The following is a 23,917-nucleotide window of genomic DNA, read 5'->3' as shown; positions in this document are numbered from 1 at the left end:
AAGTGACATCCAAGAACGATGTGTAGAAAATAGACAAGCTGTGATGATGGAGCTGCGGTGGAACAGGTGTGGCGTTGATCCAGCAGGTGCTGCGTCGACTCTTCTACCGCAAGGCAGGAACTGCGTTGTTTGGCACATTGGTGCGTGGATTTTCTCCCTCAGGTCACCAGTTTCCACTTTCAAGGGCCCAGGGACTGGATTTGGCACCACTTGGCAAGTCAGGACTCTCAGCAAGAGAGCATAGGCACTGGCAGACACAGTCTTTGATTACCCTGGAGAGCCTTGGAAAGCCAGACGTGGAAAGCAAAGTCATCCTTTCACTCTCTGGACAGAAGCAGCAGGCCAGCACAACAAAGGGACAGGCAGAGTTGCAGTCCCTCCTACAGCATCCAGCTCTTCATTCTGGCATAATGTCCTCAGTCCAGAAGTTATCTAACTATGTGGTGTCAGAGGTCCAGTACTTATATCCATTTCTGTCTTTGAAGTAGGCAAACTTCAAAGAGAAGTCTTTGCAGTGCACAAGACCCTGCCTCTCCCTACACAGGCCCCAGACACACACCAGGGGGGCGGGGACTGCTTTGTGTAAGGACAGGCACAGCCCTATTCAGGTACAAGTGTCAGCTCCACCCGCCACTCTAGCTCAGGAAGACCCATTAGGAAATGCAGGGCACACCTCAGCTCTCTGTGTGACTGTCTAGAGTGAATTCACAAACAGCCCAACTGTCATCATGACACAGACTTGTATTCCACAGACTGGCAGAGGCACAGACTGGTTAAGCAAGAAAATGCCTGCTTTCTAAAGTGGCATTTTCAGACTTAAACTTCACCAAAAGTTGTATTTTTAAATTGTGAGTTCAGAGACCCCAAACTCCACATCTCTATCTGCTCCCAATGGGAAAGGACACTGAAAAGATATTTCACTGCAATTTCCATGTTACCCTATGGGAGAGATAGCCCTTGCAATAGTGAAAACCAAATTTAGCAATATTACACTAATTACACTATTACACAGGACATATGAACACACCAATACATGTCCTACCTTTTAAATACTCTGCACCCTGCCCATGGGGCTGCCTTGGACCTACTTTAGGGACGACTTGCATGTAGTAAAAAGGAATGTCAAGGCCTTGCACTTGCCAGGTAGAAATGGCAGTTTACATATGGCCACACAGACACTGCAGGGGCAGGTCTGAGACATGTTTACAGGGCTACTCATAGGGGTGGCACAATCAGTGCTGCAGGCTGACTAGTAGCATTTGATTTAGAGGCCCTGGTCACACCTGGTGCACTATACTAGGGACTTACTAGTAAATCAAATATGCCACTCATGGAAAAATCAATCACCAATACAATTTAGACAGAGAGCACTTGCATTTAAGCTCTGGTCAGCAGTGGTGAAGTGCCCAGAGTTCTAAAGCCAGCAAAAACTAAATTCAGCACAGGATCAACAACAGAAGGTCAGAAGCAAAGAGTTTGGGGATAACCCTGCAAAAAAGGACTATTTCCAACACAAACTCTGGTTGCAAAAGTTGTTGAAGAAATACTGAGGCAAAATGCACAGCCTCACAGTGCGTCATGCAACTGATAAGACTCAACCAATTCCCAAATTACTATGCAATTGTTTTTTTTTGCAGACTCCCAAACTGCTTCTGGTTAAAGATGTGCCTTTTGTGAAGAAACAGCAGCACATCTGTATCTCATTGTGATTACATTTGAATTGGAATGAAGGGTGGGAGCCTCTACTGGAGGGCCTTTGCGCGTGCAACCAACAGCAGTAGATGCTGTACATATTGCTCTATGTTCTTATTAATAGAAGTATACTTTTTTCCCTCTCCAGTGCATTTGTATTGTATTTGTCTAACATTGTGAGGAGATGTGTTGGGAGGTGTACATCTCCTCAATTGCTAGAGCATACAATACACTATACATGGTGGGCCCGTCCGAATTTTAAAACATTTATACCTTGTGCGGCTAGCGGTAGGGAACAGGGAGAGAAGGGTAAGACGTGCATTTGTGCAGTGTGTTGATCATGCTCTACTTGTGGTGTTAGTATTATCTCCACACACTTCTTCATAAGGACCATTCCTGGCCCGTCAGGGGAATACCAGACGGGGGGCTGTAGCAAGAGGTAGATGATTGTCACAGGCCACAATGACAGAGAAAAGTAAAATAAAGTAGTGGCGCTTTTGGGTGTTTGTTCAGTTGCCCAGCTAATATTGGATTTCTAAACGCTGGTATATGAAACATAACCAAACTTCATTTGTTCAGTAGCATTTGACTATCCAAGAGGCCAGGGCAGTGTTTCCAACTCTACTGTGACTGAGCCCAAGAGTCCTTGCTAGGTGTGACATGAAACGTTGAGTGGCTACAGGGACTCAATAGCCCTGTCTCAATGATTCTCCGCACTCCACTTCTAGATTTACTGTCTCATCAACTTAACACTCCTTCACTGTGAGACTAGTTTGCTCTCCAGCTGTGTAAGTGTGAAGATTCTTTAAGAAAGTACCCTCTTTTTGGCATGGTCATCCCCACTTTATTGCTGCTGTCAGTGTGTTTTGACTGTGTTCACTGGGATCCTGCTAACCAGGACCCAAGTGACCATGCTCTCTCCCTCTAAATGTGGTTGCTTAGGACTTTGCACACCCAATTGGCATACTGGTGCACCCATATTAGTCCCTAGTATATAGTACCGAGGTACTCTGGGTATTGGTACACCAGGGGTCACTCATGGGCTACATCATGTACTGTGCCACCCATGGGAGCCCATGAAAGCTGTGACTGCAAGCCTGACATTGCAGCCTGTGTGAAATGGTGCATGCACCCTTTCACCACCAAACCTGACCACTGCAGTTCGACATTATAAGTCAGCCCTCAGGTAGGCTCTTCAGCCCAAGGGCAGGGTACATGTCTCAAAGTGTGAGGGTACTCCTACATGAGCAGGGTGCCCCGACAGACGCCAGGCCAATTCATGGCCTCTCAATGCGGGGAAGCCATCTTAAGGTATGTAGTGGACACTGGTCAACACAAGAGGTCCTACTACATAACGGCTACCTCAAATCTAGGCATGTTTGGAATCAAACATGTTGGAATCATACAACTACAGAGATTCCAGTATTAGTTGCATGATACCATGTACTCTGGGGGTTTCTTAGAGGATCCCAGAGTTCTGCTTGAGCAGCCTTACGGGCTCCAGCTGCCAGCCCACGCTGCTGCTGACCCCAGACACTGTTCTACCCCCTCCTGCTGGTGAGCCATGCTCAGGCCGGGAAAGCAGAACAAAGGATTTCCTGCAAGGGAGAGGTGTGACCACCTCTCCCTGAGTATTATATGTCTAAGGGTTGGGGTGGCCTCTGAGCGCCACCAGACTGCTTTGAAAGGCACATCTGGTGGTCAGGCCTCCTTGTGTCCAGCGCCTGCAAGTCACCCGTGGGGGATCCATCAACTTCTGTTGGCCTTCCTGTGTGCCGAGGCCCAGCTCTGCCCCAGCACCACAACACCCCCCCCCCCCCCCCCCCACAAGTCTCCTGGACCTTGCTGGTCCCCAAAACTGTACAAACTCTACTTCAGCTCTTGTTTGCATTTGCCAGTGCTTATTGGTGGCTTGGCTGGTCACTAACCCTCCTGCAATCCAGCGACCATTGAGATTGTTCATAGGCGACTCCTGGGATTTTCTGCAGCTCCTGGACCCCCTAGCTAGACTTCTTCCACTGACTTGCAGGAACTTCACCTTCAGGAGGGTGGGCACCTCCAAGGGTGCTGGACTCTGTCCCCTTCCTTTGCAGGTCCTCCATGTCTGGAATCTATTCCTGGGTTCCACCGGCCTGGTCCATGGGTCGTGACAGCAGCTGGACAATCTCAGGCATCCACTGACTTCAGAGAGTCCCTTCTTCCCTCTGCATCCAGGTCCCTGATGTAGGTACTCCTGTCTTCTGGGTATCCTGGGGTAGGGACACTCCATCTGTCCTCTGGTTTCCTCAGGCTCCACTGGGAAGGGTCCTGAATTCCACAAATTCCAACCACTACTCTGTGTTAGTCTATGAGATAACTGGGTGGGTAGCTACCTTACTCCTGGTTGCTGGGGTCACTTACTGTACTTAACTATGGTGTTCCTGAATGTTCCGAGCCCCTAGCTAACTACCACACTTACCTTGGTTGGGGTAACTGTTTCACATTCCCCTTTATTATAGGGCCCTGTGTATTTTTTGGTTTGTAATGCAAAATCTGCTGATTATACTGTGCATATATCTCAAAAGGGAGATAAAACAATGCTAGTTTAGTAGTGATGCTGTAATAACGTATCCTTTAGTTTTGCAACATTTGTGAGGTTCTTTCTTGTGAGTGAGTTACTATCTGACTACTGTGGTATTGCAAGTCCTTTACATTCCTCCTGGATAGGCTTTATTTGCTCACCTCAGCTACCACTAGAAATATTTTGCCATCTGGACACCTGTTCACCATCACTAAGAGTTGCCTGGACTCAGCATAGGATGCCACACCATAGGTGTGCAGCATAAATTGAGCCAGCCTCCTACAAATGTGGATTAGGACAAAGGGATGGATGAGATCAGAAATAGCGCTAAAAGCAACAGTACACAAACAGAGCATTAACAGACGCTCTCTAAATGTGCTATTGGGGTAAGATTTTCACCCAACTTAATATCTGCAATTAGTGCTATTTTCTTAGTGCAAAATGCAGAGCATGAATAGCGAGCACCTGCTCGCTAAATGTGCCTGCATGGTAGGATTCACCCCCCTCCCATTTTATGAGAGCTGGAGTAATTGCATGATTATTGGTAATTCCATGCCTAAAAGTACTGTGGAATTACTCCGATTTTTTGGGTATAACCGAAAATCTGCCCAGGCCTGATAGTTTCCTAGGGACCTTGGTACAATTGCAGGGCTGTCATCTTGGTGGAATTTGTTGGATTGTGGTTGCTTTACCGAGGGACACTTGCCTTATGAGAGTCATTTACAAAGCATTTTTGCTGCAAAGAATGTATATATTATAGACAGACAGGGGTCATGTCGTGTGGAGGAAGCTGGCTCTCTATTGTGTGCACTATAAAGAAGTACACATTGCAGAGAGTCCAGAGGATCCCCAATTGGTTTGCAGAGGCAAACAGATAGGACTAATGCTCTATTTTGTGGTAATGTCAGAGAAGCCAACATAGCTGGGGAACTCTTAGTGACCAGTGTCAGCACATGCATTTAAAACGACTTCCCTGGTCAGCTACTGGGTTTGAGAATCGTCAAAGACCTTGCCACGCACCCTGTAATGACAGTCTGCGATTGGTGCTGGATCCCTAAGAGTAGCACAAGTTGTGCTGCAGCTCTTAAGGGGCCCTCTTCAGTTCCCGTGCCTTAGGTACCAGGGGTACCATTTACTAGGGACTTACAGGGGGCTGAAGGGCCTGGGGATCAAGTGGCCAGGTGTCTTGTTTTGGGAAAAGGACGCTGGCAATGGAGACCTGGTTAGCAGGAACCCAGTGCACTTCAGTCAAAATTGCCTCTAAAAACCAGGCAAAAGGGTGTGTGGGCAGGAAACAACACTGTAACCAGAACCCAGCTCAACACAACGTGGCTCAGGTGTAAAGGGTATGACAAAAAGGAAAAGAGTAAAGAAATGTGGACAAACATTTTATGTTGAGAAAATGTTTAAGCACCCGAAGGCAAAGTAGATTCCCCTTCACAACTGTCTGGAGAGTGGGAGGGGGGAATGGAGCAGGAGTAAATGCACAGTAGGAGTAACAGCCATTAACTCAACATCCACACCAGAATAAAAAAACAAATGAAATATGTAACGGATAACTCGATCAAGCATACCTTCTGCCATGCAATATTAAGGGCTTCATTCTTTTTTTGATCAAGTTCTTCAATAGTTGAAAGAATTTTTGACTTGTCGTTCTCAACAATTCTTTTCCTCTTCATCAAATCATTGTACTGGCAAAAAAGGAAATGTATTAATTTAGCACATAACACGTTGAAAGGAAAAATATACTTCTATTGTGATTTTTTTTTTTTTCTTTTTTAGCAACTGAGGTCGCAGGCAGACACTAGCAACAAAAAGTGATTCAATGACTTGCATAGATTCATTTACTTTAAAACCACTCAATATTATCTTTAACCCAGTACTCTAAGAAGTCATTCCTTTTTTAAAATTAAATGATATCAGTCCTCTAATAGGAAGGACTGAATCATGAGGAACAAAAATGGAAAAGGAGGCTTGAGAGTATTGAGAGGCCAGAAGCCATGCCCCCCCCCTCTTCACATATTCATTCTTTAAGTCACTACCCTGCCTCAGCTATTTTTAGCACTGCAAACCAAGACCCTAAAATATTGCCACTGAGCCCCAGTATACAAGGAGTGGGCTACTCCGTGGAAATTAGTTACTTGATGTAACACTTCTCTAGTGTTATCTATTTAGTTACACACAATTCATTCCCGTGGTCAGGCTGGGTGCCCCAGCCACTAATAGGGAATTATTCAAAAATGTGAATCTATTAATAGACACCAATGTGAAGAATTGGGAGATACATGCTGTACTCAAGATGATGCATTTCGGGCACCATCATCACTTGATGCAACCATGAGTGTATAGTTAAAAGAAATATTATCAAAAACAAGTCACTTAATATACTTATTGGATTCATTATTCTACACCTGTTCTGGAAATGCTGACAATGCCCTCTAACCTTAGGTGAATTCACAGATTTTTCATTCATTTCCTAAAATTAACATACCCTTTCCTCAGCCTGAGTTAGCATGTTCATGGCTCTCATGTTGACATTCCTCCCCAGCTTCTCTTTCTTCTCTTGGAGTTTCTGAAGCCTCTGACCTGCTTCCTTAGGGTTGTTGGTTTTGAAATCATAAGCTGTGTTTGCCTGGCCAAACAAGTTCTTTTCAGAAGCAATCCACTCGTAGTCTTTCAGCATTTTTGCTACCTGGGAGCACAGAAAATGAAGAGACTTACACTGTGTATAAACACAATGATGAAATCCAAAACAGTTGTCAAAGGTCATAATTTACACTTTCAAAACACCTATTTGAACCTCACAAACACATTACTCTAAAATGAAATATCACTGCAATTCCAGACATGCGATAGGACATGAAAACCCCACACAAAATGCTATCCTTGAGGATGCTAAACTGAAAGACTTATTGAAAATGTTTAGTTGGAACACTACCAACAACCCACTGAAAAAATGTCCACATAGAAAACAAATATGGCATAAACGTCTTTGAAGGTGGAAAGAGCACTCAATATGGGGCGGGGGGGGGGGGGGGGGGGGGGGCTAAGCTTGCTGAGTGAGAAAATGGGCACATATGCCGAGCGCTGCTCTGGCCAATGAATAGATCTGACAGCATCGTAGAGTCTATGGCACGCTGACAGAAGGCCGATGCCCTTAACCAGCCTTCTGACCGCCGTCCCCGTCCTGAATTTTGAGGAGGTGGTGCGGCCTATTTAACATTGGTGCTGCCATGCCAGAGGAGCAGACCGGCCGAGTGTCAGCACTGTGTCGGTAGCTCGCCGACTCTCAGGAGGCCAGCAGGGGGCTGAAGCCGCTGACAGGGGACTGAGGGCCTAGTGGCTCCTGTGCAGTGGATGGCCGGACACACCCTAACTGAAGCAGACTGTGCCTGGTGCAACCGAGGGCCTTGCATATCTACAAGTGAATCCTGGCTAAGCAGTGAGATGACACCTTTATTGTCAAAACCCACTGCATATAGCTCCCTGGCCTGCAGTGGTGTGCCTGGTGTCCCTCCCCAAGCTTTGTACAGCGGCGGGAAGAACTTAAGAACTGAGTGAGCCGCCAAGCTTCGGTACCATGGACTGGCCCTTGAGGTGCCTGTGTCAGCTGTTCAGTGGTGTTTTGGTGGACTGGGGCACTCTGTGCTGCTAAGGACAGATGGATGTTTGAGGAGCATAGAGCAGCATGGCCTCTGGACACCAGGGAGGTGCATGCAGGAAAGAACTTCAGAGCGCTGGGTGAACTATCTGCTTCCATCCCAGCCCTGCAGTGGTCACAGCGTTCAGTTTCCGCAGGTTTCTATGGTTGAGGCGAGCTCCATGTGCCCATCGCTCTATGGATGAGGCAGAGGGGGGAGGTTGGCCTGAAGACTACTAAGGTGCCCCCCTGTGCACCACAAAAGGGGGCTGCGGCAATTACCCAAGAGGCACTGTTAAGGTCCCGGTGAGGTAAGCGCACAGTGTACAGAAGAACTGCACGCTCACTGCGTAAGTGCAGCTATGGGAAAGGCAGACTGAGTGCAGACTAAGCTGCAATTTGATCTATGGAAGACCCCAAAAACTTGCGGTGATCGAGCACAGGCACCCGATACAGCACATGAAGGGGCACCCGCAGAGTCTGAGGCGGATTTGAAGCAGATAGTGGTCTCAATCTTCACATCAATCTTCATAAGATTTGGCTACATGAACGGCCTGACACACAGAATGGACCGTACATATGAAAGGCTGGATAAGCATGTTGAGCACCTTGATTTGGTAGAGCGGCAGGTATTGGATGCCGAGGATGAGCAGATCACATTAGGATCAGCACAGAAGAAGGTGGACAAGCTCCTACTCACGCTCCAGTCTAAAGCAAAAGATTTGGAGGCCAGATCCCATAGGAATAATGTTCAAATTGTAGGTGTAGTGGAATCCACTTGTGTTGACAATGTATGGAGCAATATGAAGCAGTAGCTGACCGATTTGTTGGGCCGTGAGACTTTCTCTGCTATTTTTGTAGTGGAGCGAGCACATCGCGCGTTGGCACCTCATACGCATGTCCCGCCATGCTCCGTAATAGAGAGACTCGATTATAGAGTTTAGAAAGCTGGCCTGGTGTGTGTGGTGGGTACCCAAGGTACTTGCACCTTATACCAGATCCAAGTATCCCCTCTTAGTGAAGTGTAGGCAGTGTCTAGAAGCCAGGATTTCTAGACGTAGCTGTGGATGATCAGCCAAAGGCTTATCTAGGAGACATGCAAAGCTCAAGCAATACCATTGTAGTCATACAGCACTTACACACTAGAGAAAACACTCAGTCATACACAGTTACTTTATTTTTGGAACACAATGCCACAAAATACTAGAAGAGCAACACTCCCATAGGAGGTAAGTAATACACTCAATATATGCACTAGTAATCAGAAATAGGCATAGAAAAGGTTAGAAAACTGCTGTAGGAAGTTGGCTCTGTATGTGCTATTTCAAAGTAAGGAATAGCATGCACAGAGTCCAAGGGTTCCCCTTAGAGGTAAAATAGTGGTAAAAAGAGATAATACTAATGCTCTATTTTGTGGTAGTGTGGTCGAGCAGTAGGCTTATCCAAGGAGTAGTGTTAAGCATTTGTTGTACATACACATAGACAATAAATGAGGTACACACACTCAGAGACAAATCCAGCCAATAGGTTTTGTATAGAAAAATATATTTTCTTGGTTTATTTTAAGAACCACAGGTTCAAATTTAACATGTAATATCTTGTTTGAGAGGTATTGCAGGTAAGTACATTAGGAACTTTGAATCATTTCAATTGCATGTATACTTTTCAAGTTATTCACAAATAGCTATTTTAAAAGTGGACACAGTGCAATTTTCACAGTTCCTGGGGGAGGTAAGTTTTTGTTAGTTTTACCAGGTAAGTACGACACTTACAGGGTTCAGTTCTTGGTCCGAGGTAGCCCACCGTTGGGGGTTCAGAGCAACCCCAAAGTTACCACACCAGCAGCTCAGGGCCGGTCAGGTGCAGAGTTCAAAGTGGTGCCCAAAACGCATAGGCTTCAATGGAGAGAAGGGGGTGCCCCGGTTCCAGTCTGCCAGCAGGTAAGTACCCGCGTCTTCGGAGGGCAGACCAGGGGGGTTTTGTAGGGCACCGGGGGACACACAAGCCCACACAGAAATTTCACCCTCAGCGGCGCGGGGGCGGCCTGGTGCAGTGTTAGAACAAGCGTCGGGTTTGCAATGGAAGTCAATGAGAGATCAAGGGATCTCTTCAGCGCTGCAGGCAGGCAAGGGGGGGCTTCCTCGGGGAAACCTCCACTTGGGCAAGGGAGAGGGACTCCTGGGGGTCACTTCTGCAGTGAAAGTCCGGTCCTTCAGGTCCTGGGGGCTGCGGGTGCAGGGTCTTTTCCAGGCGTCGGGACTTAGGTTTCAGAGAGTCACGGTCAGGGGGAGCCTCGGGATTCCCTCTGCAGGCGGCGCTGTGGGGGCTCAGGGGGGACAGGTTTTGGTACTCACAGTCGTAGAGTAGTCCGGGGGTCCTCCCTGAGGTGTTGGTTCTCCACCAGCCGAGTCGGGGTCGCCGGGTGCAGTGTTGCAAGTCTCACGCTTCTTGCGGGGAGATTGCAGGGTTCTTTAAAGCTGCTCCTTTGGATAAAGTTGCAGTCTTTTTGGAGCAGGTCCGCTGTCCTCAGGAGTTTCTTGTCGTCGTCGAAGCAGGGCAGTCCTCAGAGGATTCAGAGGTCGCTGGTCCCTTTGGAAGGCGTCGCTGGAGCAGAGTTCTTTGGAAGGCAGGAGACAGGCCGGTGAGTTTCTGGAGCCAAGGCAGTTGTTGTCTTCTGGTCTTCCTCTGCAGGGGTTTTCAGCTAGGCAGTCCTTCTTGTTGTTGCAGGAATCTAATTTCTAGGTTCAGGGAGAGCCCTTAAATACTAAATTTAAGGGCGTGTTTAGGTCTGGGGGGTTAGTAGCCAATGGCTACTAGCCCTGAGGGTGGGTACACCCTCTTTGTGCCTCCTCCCAAGGGGAGGGGGTCACATTCCTATCCCTATTGGGGGAATCCTCCTTCTACAAGATGGAGGATTTCTAAAAGTCAGAGTCACCTCAGCTCAGGACACCTTAGGGGCTGTCCTGACTGGCCAGTGACTCCTCCTTGTTTTTCTCATTATCTCTCCTGGACTTGCCGCCAAAAGTGGGGGCTGGGTCCAGGAGGCGGGCATCTCCACTAGCTGGAGTGCCCTGGGGCATTGTAACACGAAGCTTGAGACATGGAAGCTCACTGCTAGGTGTTACAGTTCCTGCAGGGGGGAGGTGTGAAGCACCTCCACCCAGAGCAGGCTTTGTTTCTGTCCTCAGAGAGCACAAAGGCTCTCACCGCATGAGGTCAGACACTCGTCTCTCAGCAGCAGGCTGGCACAGACCAGTCAGTCCTGCACTGAACAATTGGGTAAAATACAGGGGGTATCTCTAAGATGCCCTCTGTGTGCATTTTTTAATAAATCCAACACTGGCATCAGTGTGGGTTTATTATTCTGAGAAGTTTGATACTAAACTTCCCAGTATTCAGTGTAGCCATTATGGAGCTGTGGAGTTCGTTTTTGACAGACTCCCAGCCCATATACTCTTATGGCTACCCTGTACTTACAATGTCTAAGGTTTTGCTTAGACACTGTAGGGGCATAGTGCTCATGCACATATGCCCTCACCTGTGGTATAGTGCACCCTGCCTTAGGGCTGTAAGGCCTACTAGAGGGGTGACTTACCTATGCCACAGGCAGTGGGAGGTTGGCTTGGCACCCTGAGGGGAGTGCCATGTCGACTTAGTCATTTTCTCCCATCAGCACACACAAGCTGGCAAGCAGTGTGTCTGTGCTGAGTGAGGGGTCCCTAGGGTGGCATAAGACATGCTGCAGCCCTTAGAGACCTTCCCTGGCATCAGGGCCCTTGGTACCAGAGGTACCAGTTACAAGGGACTTACCTAGGTGCCAGGGTTGTGCCAATTGTGGAAACAATGGTACATTTTAGGTGAAAGAACACTGGTGCTGGGGCCTGGTTAGCAGGGTCCCAGCACACTTCTCAGTCAAGTCAGCATCAGTATCAGGCAAAAAGTGGGGGGTAACTGCAACAGGGAGCCATTTCTTTACAACTGTGCAAACAGTAATCTCCAATAGTGACCCTAGGAGGAGCACAAACCACATACTAAAAAAAAAATGGAATGCGAACCATGTAACCCCACCTAGTTATGTAAAATGTGTAGAGGGAAGCTGGGGGTATTAGAAAACCGCAAAGTTAAGTAACACAGTACCCACCAGTGATCAGGAATGCAGAAGTAAAGTAATAGATTTTCCCCACACCACCCAAAAGGAGGAAAAGAAGACTGCACGAAAACCAGATGTAGATTGCTGAAGAAAGAAGACCTGTGGAGAGAGGGGACCAAGTCAGAGTCACAGTGGAGTCCAGAAGGAACTACCCATCCAGCAGTGGAGGCAGGATTTGGTTGACGGTTCTGAAGAACAGGTCAGCACTGCACCCAGGAACCAGTGAGGAGTTCCAGATGGATGCAGAAGATGTCCCACGCCGGAAGGAAGATAGCAGACTGGTGTCTGTGCAGGATTTCCACCAACAAGCCTTGGCAAAGGCAAACTCGCAGTTAGTGGAAAAGAGGTGCTGCCAGGGACCAGCAAGGCCCAGGAGGACTCACCCCAGAAAGGGGAGTCACAGGGGACCCTCAGCGTTGCAGAGAGTCCACAGGTGCAGAGGCAGCACCCACAGGAGTCCCACAGAATGAAGCCACAGAAGCCCACACAGCACTACAAAAGTGGATCCCATGCCACAGGAGAAACACGCAGGAGGCTGGGATTTGCAGGAATGAGTGCTGGGGGCTGAAGCTGCACATCACCTGAGGATCCCTTGGAGGAGACGCAAACAAGCCTTGGCAGCTGCAAGTGACAGTGCATGGGGGGTACTGCGTGGGAAGACAAAGGCTTACCTCCACCAAAGTTCAACAGCTGGCAGAGAGGACCAAGAGGACAACTCCGGACCACCACTTGTGATGCAGGATCCACACAGCTCAGCAGGAGAGGAGATTCACGCAGCCGGTCGTCGCTTGTTGTAGGTGCCTGCGGTTGCAGGGAAGGGACTCCTTCACTCCAAGGTAGATTCCTCCTTGTGCAGGATGAAGAGTTGCAGTCTTCTGAGGATGCACAGCGAGGAAACTGTTGCAAAGCTGGCAGGAACTCTGGGTACAATGTCGCAGAAGAGTCTTCCTTGTGGATCTGCAGCTTGTGGGTTCCTGGAGGGTCCAGTCGCGGTGCTGGATACGAGAAGTCGAAGTAAAGATTGCAGACGAGTCCTGCTGGAATCTAGCAAGCCGCATCTGAGGACCCACCCCAGAGGAAGACCCTATATAGTCCAAAGAGGGGGCTTGGTCACCTAACCAAGTAACTACTTATCAGAGGGTGCCTATCATGTCACCTGCCTCACCTGGTTACTCGGATGCTCCGAGTTCCCTGCTAATCTTGGAATCAAGATGGCGAACCCAGGGACCCTCTGGAGCAGCTCTGGGCACCACCCCTGGTGTGGTGATGGACAGGGACGTTGTCACTCCTCTTTTCACTGTCCAGTTTTATGCTAGACACTGATGCACCCCAAACGTGACAATGCCATGATCCTTCAGATCGAGGACGATTCTGGGAAAGTGTCGGTCGTGGAGCGATTCCGTATTTACTACACATACTTATACAAATCACACCTGCAGTTCGATGAGGTGGCTGTCACTGACTACTTTACCCACATAACCATGTCATGGCTCACGACAGAGAATAGAGAGATTAACGACTCCGTTGTGACCAGAAGAAATTAGGGCCGCGTTAAAAGATATGCACTCTGGTAAGGCGCCAGGTTCTGATGGGCTCACGTTGACCTTCTACAAGGCTTACCAGGACTTACTTATACCACATCTGGTCACCCTCTTTGAGGACATGGCTGCTGATGGGTGCATGCCTTTCGCCATGCGTGAAACATTGTTGGTGATCCTATTAAAGCTGTGTAAACCAGCGGACCGTAGCTCTTTGTACAGGTCGTTGTTATTCATGAATGTGGACACAAATTGGTACACCAAAATACTAGTGAATAGACTTGCTCCCCTATTACCCCTGGTCGTGGGTATGAAACAACAGGACGCAATTTACCGTTTAACCTTCAAACATTATTTGGCATGATGCAACATACAGGCCAGGACCTTAAGGCAGTTAGTCTTTTTAGAAAAAGCTTTTGACTCCGTGAAGTGGGGCTTTATGCAGGCAGTCTTACGCCGTATCGGTCACGGAGACACCTTTCTCCAGCTAGTTAAGATGCTGTATATGCAGCCAGAGGCACAAATCTGAATGAATGGCATTGTGTTTTTTTTTTATAACAATGTTTAAAAAAAAGAAAAAAAAAACTCAATTTATTACTAACATTTCTTAGTGATTTGCATTGCTTTTGCATGCATAAACAACAATGAAAAGAAGGGACTTAGTAGAAAATGATACCCACTGCAAAAAGGAGTTAGTTACCTGCTCCTAAATAATTCTGGAACCAACAAGACACTCTTGGATATAATGCATGTTAATGAAAGGAGGTACAAAGAGGTTATGCATTTTGTCCAAAATGGAGTCCTTACCAAGGCAGATTAGCTTTGAATAAGAGTTGCACTTCAAAATTTCCTCCCAGACTTCATGGCAACCATGTAACACCTTCACAGCATTTGGAGGAAAACACGTGGCTTTGTAGAAAAGCCTAGGTTTACACATCCTTTGTGAGGACCAAACGTAAGAGGCGGAGAGGGGGAAATCTTGATGGATCATTTAATACATGGAGAACAGACGGCCCCAGGCACAGGCCCACTGTTTCAAGCATACACCGAGAGAGGCCATTAAGCCCAAATCCAGACCTTTAGGTCTGAAAACTCTTTAGCGTTGCACAGCTGTGCCAGATAGACAGCAGTAGCTTGGAAGTTGCTCAATGGGGTGAAATGCTCCTTCAACAGCTCTTTCCAGAATCTTTGTTTTCTGAACTGTGGCATTATTTTTATGCTTCCATGTTAAACCTCAAACGGGTAATGCTACTCAAATATAAAAGTTCTTCAGGGATGTCGTGCTGGCATGAAAAGTGTACAACTCCAAAATGTCTGAATCTCTGCTTAAAAATGGTACCATTGTCAGTTCTTACAGAAATGAGGCAGGAACGCATGCCTTAAAATAGTTTAATATGGGACTTGCTGTATTTAAATTGCATTCTTGATCTGCTGTCAGACTTCCCAAAGTAGATGTCTTTTAGTTAGAAATAGGTTATATTTTTTTTATTTAAAATTTCAAAGTTGGGCTTGAACACCCAGAACTCTGGAAATATATGAATAAGCAAGTCTTGAGTTGTTGCATTTCTCAAATTTCAGTTCTATGTTATCATGGCATGCAGATTTCATTTTTATACATTAGTAATTAGTCGAGTCACCTAACAGCTCTTCATTTAAACAGCAACATTTAGGTATAGACCTCTGCATGTCTACAGTGAAACTAACAGATATGGGTTTTCTTCAGCGACCCTGTCAGCCCCACAGTGGCCACAGTTAAAAAGGCTGTTGAATCTCCAATAGCTCCTGTGTAAGAAATGAAAATAAAACTAACAGCCTCTGCAGCTGAGTTTCAGGGGAAATGCAGCTTCACCTTGATCATACAGCTTTGAGGACCCAGGTTTAAAATTATATAGCGAGTCGATGACAGGGTATTTTGGCTAGTTACTCACTACCCATAAAGAGCAAAGAACTTGCAGGGCGAACAATGTTTCTATTTCATTCAGGAATAATTGTGTTTTCAGTTAAAATCAGGATGTTGATCACATTGGTATTGCCTGAAAAGAAAATTAACCAGTAGTCACTATCCATTATTGCATCGTTCACAGGATAAAGTTATGCGGTTTGACTTAACAGAGGAAAGGAAAGCGTACATGTTTTCCTTTGAGCCTCTAAAGCAAGGAACATACCTCATCCATCCAATCCTCAATAATGATTACTAGCCTTTATCTCCCCTTCATTCACTGCAGAAATGGAAGGTCATTCCAGCCTACCACAATAATCCAAGATTTTCTGGCATTAACTGAGTTAAGGCGCTCCACGTTGAGGGTAAAAAAAATGAAGAAAATAAATAAATAAAAAATGCATCTACTAGTACAGGGATGTTTGCTCGGTTAAGCACCATATTTGTAAACAGATTAAAACTGATGACTACACACAGATGAAGATAGATAGGACACAAAAACAAAAAACAAAAACAATGCCAGCACAGTCTATACCATGCCCCATCTGAACCTCTCCTCTCTATTCTCTGATTTGACATCACTGAGGGCTCTTTTGTACAAGCCAAATGCACCCAGCAGTTGAATAACAACAGTTTGGTGAGAAATTGGTGAAAAGACCAACGGTATAAGTTTCAACCGTTTGCTATAATGAACATTAGCAATTATTTGATAGCATCTCAGAGAGCTGTGGTGTAATACTGTGAAGTCTTACAAACCAATTTGATGTAGCTTAGTAATAATCCTGCAATATTTGAGCAGTACTGTAGGTGGGAATGGAGGACAGCCTGAGAGGCATGCATGGTGTGTTACAACATATTGATGTTACAATCTTGCAACAGCTATTTGGATTTATACTGTGTTCCAGCTCAAGAAAATATAAAACAAATAACATCAACCTGTGATGTAAATGGCTTCTCCAAGGAACGAAAGAACCACAGTTATAACTGAAGCCAAATTACACATTTTTTGCTTCATTATGTTCTCCTCTCCAGCACCTTTCATATATCATGGATACCTTAAAAAACTCATCTGTATCAATCTTGAAGCACTGATCTATAGGGCTGAGCTGTGTTAGAAAGACCAATGAGTAGCAAATAAATCTTAAAACCTGGATGCCTCCATGGAGTTGTTACATTTCTACTAAGTTTAATCTACTTTTTGTCCGACAAAAGGTTCCACAGATTGCAGGCCTGTGCCAATTCTACCTCATCAGCCACTATAAGTTTCAAACCCTCAGTTCTGCCATCTAGAAAGAGGGTCACTTGCCTTCTCTTTACATTACATGACTGAGTTCTGCTACCAAGTCAACTCACTGGTTGTAACATGTGTTTCAAGGCTGCCAAGTCAGAAGAAAAAACATTTTTACACATATCAAAGCAGCTTTAACTCTTATTAGTAGGCATGAGATCCACACCTTGCACTGGCAACAGGCACTACCAGAAAACGCTGTCAATGCATGGTCAGTCAATTAAAGTGGATCCACCACCATAGACTATCACTTCAAACATACCCAGATTGAACATGCCGTCTTCGAGATATCTGCAAAAAAAGTCTTTTAAAGACTTAGGAAAGGACAGGAAACGGTTTTTCTTTAATATTTGGCTACTCATGCCAAATGTCATCACTAATGTCTCTCATGGCAGGAGGGTTCAGCACCAAATTACATGTAGCTCTTAAATAAGAGAAATTAATAAATTTGGACTACCACAATAATTGTTACATCAATTAAGACGATCATCTGTGAATGTATTCAAACACTTTGCTGCCAAAGGGTAAGGCCTCTTATCTTCTTGACAGGAGTGGTAAGAAGTACACCACCCAGAGAGAGGTAATGTGCAAAATATTTTGGGAAAATGAACACTATCGTGGATACATCTAACTGCGCATTCCTCACCTGTAAAATATCCCTGAGGCACAAGACTGGATCCAGATATTTTCGGAGCAGTACTCCTGTGCACTGCAAGACAGAGCTATTTGGCTCGGCGTTGGTTTTGTTCTGCCCAGAAAGTGATGCAGCAGAGCTGCATAATAGGTCACAAATCTTTTTGGGGTCCAGCCAATGGAGGCTCTCCTCTAAGACTGAGGCAAAGAAAGCTGGGAGAAAGTGATGGACTATCTAACATGAAAAGCAGTCATGCTTTTTGGAAAGAAGGCCCTCCAAGTCTTCAGCACCAGTTTGTCTGGTAAAAAGATGGTGTAGGACAGTTGTTCCGATGGAACCTGGAGTTCACTCACACAACGAGCTGAAGTGTTCACAATGAGACTTTAAGACAACAAGAAGCTGTTCATTCATTAGAAGCACATGCGAAACATCAGGACCAACTTAAGTTCCCACTGTGGCCTCACAAACTTTTTGGGATGGATCATGTGTTAAAGTTAGGAAACCGCTTGGGGGTGAGGCAGAGTCAGGCAAGATGTCGGACGCATAATTGCGTAGCTCTGACAGGGCCTGCAAATTTATCCTGTGGCTACACCCCTTACGGGGAACTGGCGGATCCATCCGCTCCCCGGGGGGGTGCTGGTCCGGGTGGGAAGTGGCAGAGCATGGAGAGGACAGCAGGGTCTGTGGGGGACCAATGGGACAGCGAGGGGGCCCCCTCCTGAAACGAGCGGACCGGCTGTCAGCCCTGGCCCACACCGCGAGAGAACTGGGGTGCTGGAGCAACACAGAAGAGGTGGCATGGGATGGTCGGCCGGTGGCTGAGATGGGGGCCGATGAGAAGTGGACAAGTCTAGGCCGAGACTGACTGGCTGGTCTAGGGCCCCGACTACACCCCAAGGACATAGGGCAGCGGTGCACATACAGAGGGAACCGGGGATTGGAGACTGGCCCACACCAGGAAGCTTGTAGAGACACGTGGGGCAAATAGACTGTGCTCCGGATCCCCGAGGAGTGGAGTAGTAGGAGCCCCCCAATTAACGGCGAGCTGGCAGCGGCTGCGGAGAGCCCTGGCAGCGGCCGCTGAGGAGACCGAGCCCCGAAGCCCATAACAGAGGTCCCCCCTGAACAGGTACATCAGTCATAGCCGCGACCTGCAGATGCCATCCAAAGCCCAGAACAGAGGTAACATGGCGAGCCGCAGAACCCCAGCTGAACGCGGTGGTGAGCACAGTGGAGACCCACACCACCCAACAGTGCAAGCCACACTCGATAAAATACTAGGTGCCATTGAAGACACAAACAACCCTGCAACATGACATCAATCAGGTTGAGGTGGGCCTCCTGAGAGCGGACCACCAGAAGCTGTCCGACAGTCTGTGAGACTGAAAATAAGCTTTTGGAAGTTGCTCCGAAACAGGAGACACTGGAAGCCACGATAACCCACTTGAACGACCGGGTACTGCACCTGGAGAGGCGGGTCGAAGACGCAGAAGGGAGAAATCGCAGGAACAACGTGCGGGTGGTGGATCTCCCGGAAGGTACAGAAGGGAAGGACATGGTGGGGTTGCTGGAGAAATGGATGCGGACGGTGGTGGCCCCCGGGGGCCTCTCACCTTTCTTCACCCTGGAGCGAGCGCACAGAGTGCCCTCGAGACCCCTGGAGCCGGGAAGACCACCGCAGGTGGTGGTGGCCAAGCTACTGCACTACCGAGACAGAGATACCCTCCTCCAGCATGCCAGAGAGGCTGGGCCCTTCAATGTAGCAAACGGGGAGGTGACATTGTTCCCGGACTTCAGGCTGGATGTGCAAACCAAAAGGGCCTCCTTGGCAGTGAAGAGTGTTGAGGGAGGAGGGGATCCAGTATTCGCTACTCTTCCCGGCCAAACTGAGGATAATAGTTGTAAGGAAATGCCTCCTTGGCATGGTTGCCCCCTGACTTTTTGCCTTTGCTGATGCTATGTTTACAATTGAAAGTGTGCTGAGGCCTGCTAACCAGGCCCCAGCACCAGTGTTCTTTCCCTAACCTGTACTTTTGTATCCACAATTGGCAGACCCTGGCATCCAGATAAGTCCCTTGTAACTGGTACTTCTAGTACCAAGGGCCCTGATGCCAAGGAAGGTCTCTAAGGGATGCAGCATGTCTTATGCCACCCTGGAGACCTCTCACTCAGTACAGACACACTGCTTGCCAGCTTGTGTGTGCTAGTGAGGACAAAACGAGTAAGTCGACATGGCACTCCCCTCAGGGTGCCATGCCAGCCTCTCACTGCCTATGCAGTATAGGTAAGACACCCCTCTAGCAGGCCTTACAGCCCTAAGGCAGGGTGCACTATACCATAGGTGAGGGTACCAGTGCATGAGCATGGTACCCCTACAGTGTCTAAACAAAACCTTAGACATTGTAAGTGCAGGGTAGCCATAAGAGTATATGGTCTGGGAGTCTGTCAAACACGAACTCCACAGCACCATAATGGCTACACTGAAAACTGGGAAGTTTGGTATCAAACTTCTCAGCACAATAAATGCACACTGATGCCAGTGTACATTTTATTGTAAAATACACCACAGAGGGCACCTTAGAGGTGCCCCCTGAAACTTAACCGACTATCTGTGTAGGCTGACTAGTTTTAGCAGCCTGCCACAAACCGAGACATGTTGCTGGCCCCATGGGGAGAGTGCCTTTGTCACTCTGAGGCCAGTAACAAAGCCTGCACTGGGTGGAGATGCTAACACCTCTCCCAGGCAGGAATTGTCACACCTGGCGGTGAGCCTCAAAGGCTCACCTCCTTTGTGCCAACCCAGCAGGACACTCCAGCTAGTGGAGTTGCCCGCCCCCTCCGGCCAGGCCCCACTTTTGGCGGCAAGGCCGGAGAAAATAATGAGAATAACAAGGAGGAGTCACTGGCCAGTCAGGACAGCCCCTAAGGTGTCCTGAGCTGAGGTGACTCTAACTTTTAGAAATCCTCCATCTTGCAGATGGAGGATTCCCCCAATAGGGTTAGGATTGTGACCCCCTCCCCTTGGGAGGAGGCACAAAGAGGGTGTACCCACCCTCAGGGCTAGTAGCCATTGGCTACTAACCCCCCAGACCTAAACACGCCCTTAAATTTAGTATTTAAGGGCTACCCTGAACCCTAGAAAATTAGATTCCTGCAACTACAAGAAGAAGGACTGCCTAGCTGAAAAACCCCTGCAGAGGAAGACCAGAAGACGACAACTGCCTTGGCTCCAGAAACTCACCGGCCTGTCTCCTGCCTTCCAAAGATCCTGCTCCAGCGACGCCTTCCGAAGGGACCAGCGACCTCGACATCCTCTGAGGACTGCCCCTGCTTCGAAAAGACAAGAAACTCCCGAGGACAGCGGACCTGCTCCAAGAAAAGCTGCAACTTTGTTTCCAGCAGCTTTAAAGAACCCTGCAAGCTCCCCGCAAGAAGCGTGAGACTTGCAACACTGCACCCGGCGACCCCGACTCGGCTGGTGGAGATCCGACGCCTCAGGAGGGACCCCAGGACTACTCTGATACTGTGAGTACCAAAACCTGTCCCCCCTGAGCCCCCACAGCGCCACCTGCAGAGGGAATCCCGAGGCTTCCCCTGACCGCGACTCCTTGAATCCAAAGTCCCGACACCTGGGAGAGACCCTGCACCCGCAGCCCCCAGGACCTGAAGGACCGGACTTTCACTGGAGGAGTGACCCCCAGGAGTCCCTCTCCCTTGACCAAGTGGAGGTTTCCCCGAGGAACCCCCCCCTTGCCTGCCTGCAGCGCTGAAGAGATCCCTAGATCTCCCATTGACTTCCATTACAAACCCGACGCTTGTTTCTACACTGCACCCGGCCGCCCCCGCGCCGCTGAGGGTGAAATTTCTGTGTGGACTTGTGTCCCCCCCGGTGCCCTACAAAACCCCCCTGGTCTGCCCTCCGAAGACGCGGGTACTTACCTGCAAGCAGACCGGAACCGGGGCACCCCCTTCTCTCCATTCTAGCCTATGTGTTTTGGGCACCACTTTGAACTCTGCACCTGACCGGCCCTGAGCTGCTGGTGTGGTGACTTTGGGGTTGCTCTGAACCCCCAACGGTGGGCTACCTTGGACCAAGAACTGAACCCTGTAAGTGTCTTACTTACCTGGAAAAACTAATCAAAACTTACCTCCCCTAGGAACTGTGAAAATTGCACTAAGTGTCCACTTTTAAAACAGCTATTTGTCAATAACTTGAAAAGTATACATGCAATTTTGATGATTTGAAGTTCCTAAAGTACTTACCTGCAATACCTTTCGAACGAGCTATTACATGTAGAATTTGAACCTGTGGTTCTTAAAATAAACTAAGAAAAGATATTTTTCTATATAAAAACCTATTGGCTGGATTTGTCTCTGAGTGTGTGTACCTCATTTATTGTCTATGTGTATGTACAACAAATGCTTAACACTACTCCTTGGATAAGCCTACTGCTCGACCACACTACCACAAAATAGAGCATTAGTATTATCTATTTTTACCACTATTTTACCTCTAAGGGGAACCCTTGGACTCTGTGCATGCTATTCCTTACTTTGAAATAGCACATACAGAGCCAACTTCCTACATTGGTGGATCAGCGGTGGGGTACAAGACTTTGCATTTGCTGGACTACTCAGCCAATACCTGATCACACGACAAATTCCAAAATTGTCATTAGAAATTGATTTTTGCAATTTGAAAAGTTTTCTAAATTCTTAAAAGACCTGCTAGGGCCTTGTGTTAGATCCTGTTTAGCATTTCTTTTAGAGTTTAAAAGTTTGTTAAAAGTTTGAATTAGATTCTAGAACCAGTTTTAGTTTCTTAAAAAGTATTCCAACTTTTAGAAGCATAATGTCTAGCACAGATGTGAATGTGGTGGAACTCGACACCACACCTTACCTCCATCTACAGATGAGAGAGCTAAGGTCACTCTGTAAACTAAAGAAAATAGCAATGGGCCCCAAACCTACCAAAGTACAGCTCCAGGAGCTTTTGGCAGAGTTTGAAAAGGCCAACCCCTCTGAGGATGGCAACTCAGAGGATGAAGATAGTGACTTGGAGGGAAATTCCCCCCCTCCAGTCCTACTTAGGGAGAGCAGGGCTTCTCAAGCCCTGACTCCACAAATAATAGTCAGGGATGCTGGCTCCCTCACAGGAGGGACCAACAACCCTGAAATCACTGAGGATAACTCCAGTGAAGAGGACATCCAGTTAGCCAGGATGGCCAAAAGATTGGCTTTGGAAAGACAGATCCTAGCCATAGAGAGGGAAAGACAAGAGATGGGCCTAGGACCCATCAATGGTGGCAGCAACATAAATAGGGTCAGAGATTCTCCTGACATGTTGAAAATCCCCAAAGGGATTGTAACTAAATATGAAGATGGTGATGACATCACCAAATGGTTCACAGCTTTTGAGAGGGCTTGTGTAACCAGAAAAGTGAACAGATCTCACTGGGGTGCTCTCCTTTGGGAAATGTTCACAGGAAAGTGTAGGGATAGACTCCTCACACTCTCTGGACAAGATGCAGAATCTTATGACCTCATGAAGGGTACCCTGATTGAGGGCTTTGGATTCTCCACTGAGGAGTACAGGATTAGGTTCAGGGGGGCTCAAAAATCCTCGAGCCAGACCTGGGTTGACTTTGTTGACTACTCAGTGAAAACACTAGATGGTTGGATTCAAGGCAGTGGTGTAAGTAATTATGATGGGCTGTACAATTTATTTGTGAAAGAACACCTGTTAAGTAATTGTTTCAATGATAAACTGCATCAGCATCTGGTAGACCTAGGACCAATTTCTCCCCAAGAATTGGGAAAGAAGGCGGACCATTGGGTCAAGACAAGGGTGTCCAAGACTTCAACAGGGGGTGACCAAAAGAAAGGGGTCACAAAGACTCCCCAGCAGAAGGGTGATGAGACAACCAAAACTAAAAATAGTAAAGAGTCTTCTACAGGCCCCCAAAAACCTGCACAGGAGGGTGGGCCCAGAGCCTCTTCACAAAACAATGGGTACAAGGGTAAAAACTTTGATCCCAAAAAGGCCTGGTGTCATAGCTGTAAACAGCATGGACACCAAACTGGAGACAAGGCCTGTCCCAAGAAAGGTTCCACTCCAAACTCCCATCCAGGTAACACTGGTATGGCTAGTCTCCAAGTGGGATCAACAGTGTGCCCAGAGCAAATCAGGGTCCACACTGAAGCTACTCTAGTTTCTGAGGGTGGGGTGGATTTAGCCACACTAGCTGTCTGGCCGCCTAACATGCAAAAATACAGACAGCAACTCTTAATTAATGGGACTAGAATAGAGGGCCTGAGGGATACAGGTGCCAGTGTCACCATGGTGACAGAGAAACTGGTTTCCCCTGGCCAATACCTGACTGGAAAAACTTACACAGTCACCAACGCTGACAATCAGAGAAAAGTACATCCCATGGCAATGGTTACTTTAGAATGGGGAGGGGTCAATGGCCTGA

At 47.5% G+C, this 23,917-nt stretch overlaps 1 protein-coding gene across 1 annotated transcript in view; it reads right to left on the bottom strand.

Moving 5' to 3' along the window:
• Positions 1-23,917, bottom strand: part of SMC2 (structural maintenance of chromosomes 2) — a 348,380-nt gene that overhangs the window by 70,759 nt on the left and 253,704 nt on the right. The window contains exons 21-22 of the mRNA XM_069238504.1: positions 6,744-6,944; positions 5,827-5,943 (exon numbers count right to left, since the gene is read on the bottom strand). Coding sequence (XP_069094605.1) covers positions 5,827-5,943; positions 6,744-6,944 — 318 coding nt within the window. The remainder of the gene's footprint in view (positions 1-5,826; positions 5,944-6,743; positions 6,945-23,917) is intronic.

This window comes from Pleurodeles waltl, chromosome 1_2, assembly GCF_031143425.1.
Source record: "Pleurodeles waltl isolate 20211129_DDA chromosome 1_2, aPleWal1.hap1.20221129, whole genome shotgun sequence".
NCBI lineage: Eukaryota > Metazoa > Chordata > Amphibia > Caudata > Salamandridae > Pleurodeles > Pleurodeles waltl.
The sequence above is the reverse complement of the archived record's forward strand: the minus strand, read 5'-3'. Positions and strand labels throughout refer to the sequence as shown.